This window comes from Clinocottus analis, unplaced genomic scaffold (assembly GCF_023055335.1).
Source record: "Clinocottus analis isolate CAN_PGR_092001 unplaced genomic scaffold, fCliAna1.0.p SCAF_218, whole genome shotgun sequence".
NCBI classification, from domain to species: domain Eukaryota; kingdom Metazoa; phylum Chordata; class Actinopteri; order Perciformes; family Cottidae; genus Clinocottus; species Clinocottus analis.
The window spans coordinates 10785-20936 of record NW_027175952.1 but is presented as its reverse complement, the minus strand read 5'-3'; the positions used below and the strand labels follow the sequence as shown (position 1 = coordinate 20936).

General features: G+C 44.3%; 1 protein-coding gene across 1 annotated transcript; it reads right to left on the bottom strand.

The window, feature by feature from the left end:
* Positions 1-73: 73 nt before the first annotated feature.
* On the bottom strand, positions 74-10152 carry LOC137792780 (coiled-coil domain-containing protein 9B-like; the record flags this gene model as incomplete). Its single annotated transcript, XM_068588489.1, has 10 exons — positions 9967-10152; positions 7315-7422; positions 7082-7186; positions 6755-6910; positions 6124-6273; positions 3845-3907; positions 1979-2157; positions 747-796; positions 594-629; positions 74-170 (listed from the first exon to the last, which is right to left on the bottom strand). Coding segments are annotated over exons 1-10 (956 nt in total), but the record flags the coding sequence as incomplete, so codon positions are not given.

The window sequence follows — 10152 nt, the reverse complement described above, 5'->3', positions numbered from 1 at the left end:
GGCTTGAATCAGCTTTAACATCAGGTCGTTGTGTGCGTGGCACTAATGTTGATGATGTTTAGCTGCTACTGACCTCCTGGCTCTTCCAGTCAGACGATCTTTGCCTTTTGCTTTACTGCTCATCACTAGCACGTCTTTAGCTCCCTTGTCTTTGCCTCGCTTCTCATGACCTAGGACAGAAGAATACTGAAAGTTTAAAGTCACAATTAAATGACATTTTACATAAAAAGACAGTTCTCCTTTCTGCAGAATCAACAGTACATGTATTACTGTTTCCTTGCTGTGTGTGCTTATACATTTTTAGAAAACAACAACGGTTTTGAAAAACTTCCCGCAACATTATCTGCCTTTGTCTTACTAGCGGATATCCTACAACTTAACCCTGTTTAATGAACTCCACGTGAATTATTATCCAGGCCAATATCCTGTTTCAACAAAAAAATACAATTATAGCAGCAAGATGCTCCCAGAATGCATTTTCATTTACACTTGAAAATACATTCAGAAAAGGTTTCTGAGCTTTTGTACGCTGTCTGATGATTTCAAGTCACTAAACAAATACATGAGAAATATTGAAGTGTGGGATATGACACCTGCTCGAGACGGTCCTCTTCTAGCATTTCTTCCACCTGAAATGAAAAAAGATGGATTCAATAATAAGGAAAAGGGAACACATCATGTTATCATCATTATGTAAAACGGTCTTCTTCTTCATTTTCTCAGTTGGAGCTTTTTCAATGTCTCACCTCTGCTGGAAGGCCCCCAATCTCTGTCAGGCACAGATTTGTCTGAAAACCTAAAAGCAGAAGTTCAGTTAAGACGGAAACACAAACCAGCTCATGTCTCATAATTGCTTTTTGTTGAGGCTTTTTGTTGAGGCGGCTTCACAGCCCATCTCCACCACATCATTATTGTACATCTGTTATGTAAATTTGAGATTTTTCAGAATCAGTAAAAGGTTTTGCTCCGTGAGTCACATGCTTGCTTTTTCTACATTGTTGAATCAAAAACAAACTTCCTCTTCTATTCTTACTCGGGGGCCTTGTTTAAGCCTCACCAAATAAGGCAAGGTATTCCATCCCTCATCCCAAGTTAAAAATAGCCGCTCCTCTCTTGTCCCTTTACATTTTTATGTTTAAACAGCACATTCATTCACTCTGCAGCTCTTTGTACCACAGGCCTGGTGTGTTTGAAATCGAACAAACACTTAAAATGAATGTGTTTTCACAAACCTGTGATTACACCGAGTCTTCACAGCGTGAGAATACACAAGATGTGCTTACACACCGTTATCCATACTGTTCATCCAATTTGCCTGAAAAGTAATTATTTCATGTAATTATTTCGTCATGTCTTGTGACTTTATGAGGTTTAGTCTTGTGAGCATCTCATCTAATGGATCCTTTCACTGAATAGCACTGAGTAAAGCTTATGCTAAGCTAAGCTAGCTAGCTAGCTGCTGCCATACAGAATTCAGAGCGGCATCAAATCTCTTCTCAAGAAAATGTATATATATATATATATATATATATATATATATATATATATATATATATATATATATATATACATATATATATATATATATATATATATATATACATATATATATATATATATATATATATATATATATAAATATATATATATATATATATATATATATATATATATATATAATATACTTAAAACTGAGGGTGGATTATTGGTAATATGCCAATATTATAAAATTAAATGACGTAAGTAAACCAATGAGGATGTATTGTGTATAACTAAAGGGATTAAAGACTAGATTTTCAACACCTACAATAATTGGACAAATAACACTCTAATCTGTGTCCAGTCCACGTTTCCTGGAATTGAATTCTCCAATATAAAAATAGAAGGAGCCCATGAAATATCACCCGGGGGGACAGCTGTAAGAAATCGAAGACGTCAGCAGAGGTGTCTTGGGAAGTCTGAGTGCGAAAAGTCTTACATGTTGTCATTTTTGTCCATGTCCCACGCCCGCTTCCACTGGCCTTTGGCGTTTTTGTGACGTGCCACTCTCTCCTTGTCGATCTGCTCGCGCTCTTTCTTCCATCGCACGTACTCCTCCTGCTCCTCTTTCGACGTGGGGATGTTGAGGTCTGTGCTGGCCTGCAGGCTTTCAGACTCCTTGGCAGACACACAACAGTTGCATTTAAAGCATGTAACACATCAGTCCTCTTACTAATCAGAGCAGTAAAGCCCAGCAATAGCCTCACATCAAGCTGGACTGGTCATAAAACATCTTATTATCTCTCAACAAATAACTAAACAGCAACAGGGCAGCTTATATCATATACAGCTTAGAAGGGTTCAAAAGGAAAGGAACAAACAAGGATATTATTTTCATGCGATCCAATTTACTGTCGATGCCAAGCGCTGGGTCTCTGTAAATACTGATGATGAGCGCCGGCTCATTCCAGTCAGCTCCCATTTGATTACAAAGAGCTACTTGTTTGTCTACCGTGACGGCTGCAAAGAAACACAATCAAATTCTTTGAGAAAATATTCCAGTAAAAGGGTGTATAGTAAATGCAATTAGATCCCCTTCCTCCTTTCCTCTCTTAACCTGTTTATTGATTACTGCCATGACAGCAGAAAGGATTGCTGGCTAATACTAAAGAGAGATGGGATGCAGGCTCTTTAACACATCAAAGGGGACAGAGGCTGTGTGCTCTATTTACAAAGCCCTGGAGCGAACCAGGACTACAAACGCTGCTGGGCTCCGATGGAAATCACGTAGAGGACTAGCAGTCCCCGGCGAGAGAAAGTGCTTATGAGTGTGTGTTTTTTAATACAGCAGAAGAGATGTGATGTTGCTGTCTGGAGAAAACAATCAAATTGTGCGAATGAAAGAGAAAACTATCTGCATTTTATGACAGAGAGAAACAGCACATGATGGGGGATGTTTTGTCCTCAGGTTTGGACCAATCACAGCCAAGTAAACATGTTGCCTTTATGTGTACAGTTATTGGAGAACGTGGCATCTGTGCTCATCCCCCCTCTCCTCCGGCCCCAGGAGAACATCAGTGACCACAAGGGAGGCCGCTTCTAGCATGTTCCAACAGGCCGTATCCTGCTGACACTCCAGTCGCCCTGCCAATTAGCACTTTTCAATTTCTCGCCCCCCTGAGGCCTCGCAGGGAGGTTGTCAGGGGCCAAGGCAGGTAGGGAGCCTGGTGAGTCTGGCCAGTGCTGACAGAGAGCAGGACTTGGGCTCAGACGTGTGCATGCAAATTTAGATTCGTACACGGTGACTAAGACTGATGAAGCTCTTATTCTCAATTGTTTCCTCTCATCCTTTAAAGCTGCAGTAGTTTAGGCCTGAAAATGCCAGAAGAGGTTTCCTATACATTTGTCAAACAAAGCAGCAAACACAACGGCGGTCTGACCTTTACACCTTCCCTCGAGCTCATCCTGCAAAGCCAGCAAGGTACAGGGAGGCAGAGCGGGATGAACAGCATCGCTCCTCGTGTGGCGTATTCGGCGGCCCTTTGAAGCCCACCCTCCCTATTTAGCAGGCACTATCTGCGTGACAGCTCTGAGATACTCCAGCAACGTTGACACATGAGCCAGCGGGAGGCAGACGTGCATGTTGTGCCTGTCTGCATGTGAGCATTTGTGATGAGAAGCGTATATTTGCATCTTTCTAGGTTTTGTGTGGTGACATTGTGTGGAAACCTTGTATTCTACATTTGTTTTCGTGATCACTGTGCGCTGGAGAAACAACCCTTTGAGATGGGTACGTATTAGAGAGGGTGACAATATGCACGTCAATATGTTGTGTGTGTTTATGTCAACTGAGGGATTGTGGTACCTGGCATTGCTCTGAAAGCCTGTGATGGTCCTCCGTGTGCTGCTGTCCTGATTTAAGCCCATCCTGTCACAGAGGTGAGGCAAGAAATAAAAGGGAGATCAACATAACAACAATAAAGGCGACACAGTAAATATTAATTAAACATGGCTGTAAAAAGGCACATTACTTCCGACAAAAACTGCGAAAACAAATCAAGCGAGAGCCGAGACTGAGGTTTCAGGGGCCTCCACTGCCACCAAGTGGATTAATGGTGCCACAGCTTAATTTAGCACATGTGGGTCAGTTTTAAATGTCCGCTCTGCAATGAGGTCAGTAAGCAGAGTGAAGTTTGCAGGTGGTTGAATTTCAGTGGTTTGGAAAAAGGAAACTCATCCTATTCCAGGTAGAGAATTATCTGGATTTCGTTTTGAGTGCACTTCTGCTAAGATGTCCTCCGGTGATCACAGTGGATGAATAATGTCAACAGTAACACTTTAGTAGTGTCAAGGGGGAAACAACAGTGCTGGACAGAGTGGTCTTCTAGTGCACCTGCAGACAATGCACTCTTCTACGAACACCAAAATTCAGCTAGACTTGTACACACACAAAAGACTTATAAACACTTTTTCCTTTTCTTCTTTTTCCTCTCACCCTTCTTCTTCTCCCTCTCTGACCCTTTCCTGGCACCTTGCCAGGCCCGTCTCTTTGGCAGCATAATGAGCCTTTTCAGAGTGAGAAGGCAGTCGAATGTTAATTAGATCAAATCGGTCCTTTCAGGATGGTGGGAATGGGGAAACAATTCTGCCAGAAGAGCGCAGACCACTTAAGGCTCCAGAGAGGAGAAATGGAGGCTGGAAACAGACGGTAGGCAGCCAGGAGTCTCTCCCTTTCTCTCCCCCGCCCCCTTTCTTCCTCACTCCCTACCTCTACATTTCCTTCTCATGAGTGTGAACGGACAGTTTTGTCTTGAGGTACTTTCAGGCATTACAATCTGTTTGGGAAAATGGAAAAATAACCACACCCCTCTCACAGTCATTATTTATTTCCACACACACAAGCTGATTCGAAAATATTTCAGAGGCGGTGCAAAGCCATATATGCGCAGCTCATCATGGGTCTTTTCCAAGCAAACATTGCATGACATTTTTACCTCCCATCAACACCCTTTCACAGCTCTCATTATGTAAATGTAATATTATGTAAACAAGGACCACGTGGAGACCAGTTCTCTGGCGTTCCCAGATGACTGGTGGACTGGAGCGCTGGCTACTGTTCAAGTGCTGATTCAGTCCACATGATGAATAAAGGGGGACCGACCAAACAGGCCATAGAGAAAGGCCAAGAGAACAGCGTGTTCAGCCCATAGATTTACTGCAAATTAACTCAGACGAGGTATATATAAACATATTTATCAGCCTCCACGAGCTTTGTGTCTGGTGACCACTCCCACGATCAGACTGAGTCTGTTAACAGTGGTGAGGATCAGCTGTCTGTGCTGTGCATTGACTCACTGATCGAGCAGCCTCTGTGTGTGTGTGTGTGCGTGTGTGTGTGTGTGTGTGTGTGTGTGTGTGTGTGTGTGTGTGTGCGTGTGTGTGTGTGTGTCAGACTGAGGCAGAGCAGCTGTTCAGTTCTGCATACCCGGGTAACACTGTCATTGAACTTAGTGCTCAATGACAGTGTGGCATTTCACAGCCGAGCCGGGGGAACTTTATGTGAGTCTCTGCCTATCTGCGGTAAACATGAGATATGAAACCAACAGTATATAGTGAAGCTACTGATGATAAACATGCCATCTCTGATGTCATACTACCAATAACAAGAGCTATGAAAGCATCGATCTATCTTGTATGGCCCTCAAGGGACTCCAGTGAATTTAACAGCCTGTTCCAGTGGCTATAAGGAATCTAACCCCAAAGGTTTGAGTGAGTTTTGCTCGCTAACAAAAAGGCATGGCACTTCCAAGAGAGAAAAGAAGACTAATAAAAGGTAATAAAAGGTAGAAGTAGCCTTGCCTTTTGAAGGTTTGGGCCTACAGCATATCTAACAACAGCTCTATTAGTAGCCCTTCCTCCATAAACCCCACACCAGTCAATCACAGCTCCCGTCCACCTCCTGTCCACAGACCATTGTGCTCCATCACTTGAGGGGTGTGGCCAGTCCACATGTCTGACATCTATGTAAAACACACGGGTGCAGCACGAGAACGAACAAAGGGGGATAAGGGAAAGGAAACCGACAGGAGGGTGCATGTCGGGTTTTAAATGCTGAAGCGTATGATCACAGTGAACGACTCAGACCTGTTCTGCTGTGTCTCTCTTGGTCATGTGAGGTGGCTGACTCCCCCTCCCAGCGGACTCCACACGGCTCGCCTGTCCGTCATCTGTAGGGCTCTTGATGTCCGAAGAGCCTGGCCTCCTCTCTGACCTCTCACTCACCACCCTCTTACCCTAGAGAGACAGTTACTCATATTAGGGCACTACAACTGTGGCAACAGAGCCAAACCTTATCATGTCCAAAACATGCACAACGATTATTCATTTCAGGGTTTAAATCACTCATTTGTTATACAAAATGTTGTATTTATGTGCAAAAATCGGAACATTTCCCCCCGGCACCAGCTTATAAAGACACATTTATGGACAGAAGATTGGACAGGACTACACATTGTACACTCACACGTTCACACAGCTGCACTCATGGGATAAAATCTACTCTGCATATCCATCATTCTTAAGTGCTCCTGCTTTCTTTGCAAGTGATCAAACTTGTTGAACGCCTAAAACCTGTTGGTTGATCACATTGCTTTCAGCTATGTGTACTTATTGATTTGAATAACGAAGTGCTCTTGTGTTATTCCTTCATTTATTACAGTTAAACCTCAGGGGGTTTTGTCACTTTAAGAGGAAATTGGCACTGCAGTGTATTTACCTTTTTGCCAGCCATGGTGACCATTAGCTGCTTCCTGTGGCCTCGGCCTGCACTCTGCGGAGGGGCGTCCTCCCCCTTGTCGGGCCCGGCCTCCTGCTGTCCTTTCCCAGACGGTGAATCACCGCTGAATGGCTTCGTGACCACCACGCGACTGTCCTGCTCCAAACCAATGACACAAACATATTGTAAAACATCCTGTGGCTTCTTATCTTCAGAAAGAAGTGTGACTGAAATGAGCTGTCAGCAATAATAGCAGTGCTGAGACGCATTAGCTTGTCAATAATTATTTCAGTTCCTGAGTCAGTCTCCTCATATTAAGAAACTCACACAAGTGGACTTGCTGATTGTGATGGTAAGATCCTCAGCTTTGCTCTTGTGGCTCTGTAGCGCCATTCCTTCCTCCTCTGCCCTCTTCCTGTCCTCCTCTACTTCCTAAATACAACCCAACGAAAACAACAGATTAATTGGGAAGCCTGAAAGTGCTACAGAAAAGACACCTGCTGCACACGTAGTTTTTACAACTGATGTTGACCAGTGAAATGTTGGACACTTGTCCATACCTTGTGCCTCTTCATGAGCGCTTCATTCTTCCTGCGGAGAGCCTCGATCCTCTTGTCCAGCTCCAGGTCTCTCTCCTGCTCCCTCTTGGGCAGCATGTCACTGGAGGTCTGGGAGGAGACATATATCTGTAACCTCAACTTTAAAAAAAGAGGCCCGGTGTGCTAAATGTGTCTTTAGTGCATCTGCACCAACTGAACTTTTTTTATATTTTTAATGTCTGGGCACCATACGAATTTTGTACAGGTGTCAAAACAAAAAACTTTTTTTCATTTAATAACAGTCACCAAAAAATAGAATAATCTGGTAAAAATGTAATTTAAATAGTTGACTATCTCATTAAAGAATGATAAAACAATGATTACAACTCTGACCAGACATTGCATGCCAGCTTTTGGTATTAGAGGGTTTTTAATGCACCACTGCGTGCACCACAATAACACACAGCACTAACACACTCTCACGCCCACCGCAGATGGAGCATTCATTACGAAGCTCGGTTACACAGAGAGAATGCTTATGCTGAGCATCCTAAACATCCTAATGCGGTCAGCAGGGCATGCCTGCTCACACGACAAGAGGCCCGTACTGAAAAATCCCCACGTGCTCTCATGAAACATCCACTAGGTGAGTGTTAACACTACCTTTCATGAAAAATTCCTCTTGAGCATACTGGGCCAGCGCACATGTGCAAGCGAGCGGCTGAGTGGAAGAAATGTGCACAAATATTCAAGAGACGCCAGATTAGGACATTATCATACATCCACCATGGCCAACAGAGATCTCATTTCACCCTGCAGCAACTTCATGCTCTCGGGTCTGTGTTGTCTCTCTGGATCTGTCACTGGGAAAAGTGTGGTTCCTTCCCTTCACCTGACTGTGGAGCAGACATCAGGTGCTCATAACTCAGAGGAACGGTGACCGAGGAACTCTCTCTGCTTCAGGAGAGTATACCACCCTCTTTAAGACCAAGGTCACGAGAGGTTCAGATCAGGCGTACCACATGTCAGAGATGCAATGAAAGAAGAAGCTACAATCATACCACTGTTCTACACAACCTGATTTAAAGCGATAGGACCACATTTTGTGAATACACTCATTCACGTCCCTGACTTTGTGGCTGTGGCTTCACATTTAACGACCTTCTCAACTTATTCTTAGCTATAAAGCACATATTCCATAATGTTGGACTGTTCCTTTAAATGGGTGCACTAGGGTATATGCAATGTCAGCATCGCGACTTTGAGACAATGCAGCTCTTACCTCATAAAATACAAGATATTGCTTCAACAAAATATGTTTGCAACAAAATAAGTTTGCAAACAAATGAGTCACTTGTGCTCAACTTGTAGTTTAAGCTTTAAGAAGGCACCAACATTTAAGTTTCAACAGTTGTGATAGACATATGTGTCAACACTTTTGAAAAGATGGGATCAGAGTTATGAGTTTCATCTTTACATATTGCAACAGCATTCATTTTCATATCGCCACAAAGTTTCCTTCAGCCCACAAACAACAGCGCTCTGTGAATACTCAAAGAACGACAATCATTGTAACAAAACAAAAAAAAAAGAACTCTCGACTCAATCAGCTGAAACAAGTGCTCCCCACTTGAACGCCGGCATCACTGACCGCTGTTTATCAGAGCTGAGGAGAAAGTGACAAAAGAAAAGTTTCCACAGCTGCTTGTTGAAACTATGAAAACACATTATTCCGTTTGAAGTACCCTCATTCGCCCCACTGTAGGAATTATTTGGAAGGCTCAGACCTTCTTGACAGCGACAGGAAGTAGATGCCAAAGTCAGTCATTCATGTGACATTTGCACAGAACGATGACTCATGGCACAAGAGACCGAAGCACACGAGAGATCGAAGGCGATCATATTGGGACTGCATGAAAGAACAAGTGCTTTTTTTTTCGACGCCACTTTTCCGCCTGCAAAGAATAGCTGCCACTGAGATGATGTTAACTGCTTACTGCATATAAGGTGTCAGCACAGACTAATAGCAAAATAGACAACAACACATCCCGAATGCAATGTGTCAAACCTGCAAAGACACAGTGAGCATGAGCAAAAGTTGGGACTCACTCAGAGAAGCGGCTGGAAAGTGGTTACCTCACAGCTTCTAGTTGTCAGGGTATCCAAACACAACAGCCCATGAGGACACACCACCAAGAATAGGCGCAAGGGAGAGACGCTGCCCAATGTGAATCTCTGCGAGGAGGCCAATGGCGGAGAATGAAGTGAACTCCGGCCTCTACAAAGTGGGGAGACTCTGTTGTGGGGACGGTACCCCTCTAGGTTCAGCCGCGAGCTCTGTGATCGTGCAGCTTAAATACACCACCACGAAACACACAGAGACGCTGCGGGTCTGCCAGCGGACGGCACCCATGCCTGGACAGGCAGGCGAAAAAGAAGAGGTGGGAGGGTGTCGCTGCAGAGCGAACGCTGCCAAGGCTTCCTCCCTGCCAGGCGTTCCTGCCACCTAGAGGAGCTCCAGCAGGGGAGAGAAAGAGCATAGCTGAAACGCTGCATGCAGCCACAGCTGAATCTGCGACAGAGCAGAGGAGGAAGAGAGGGGAACCTAACACCAGTGAGAGAGAAAGAGTCTGGGATGAGAAGAGAGAGGGGAAAGAGAGAGAAAGCACTCACGGGTCTTTCCATGTCAGCGATGAGAGCTGGGCTGGGTCCAGACGCGAGGCAGCCGAGGCGGCAGAGAGGGCTGCCTGGAGTCCACGATCATGCCTCGATTACAATGAGCCAAGTTGGGCGAGCAGCCAAGATGTCTAACAAATACACAGAGCTCCCCTGTTAACGGATTTCACAGTACCCATCCGC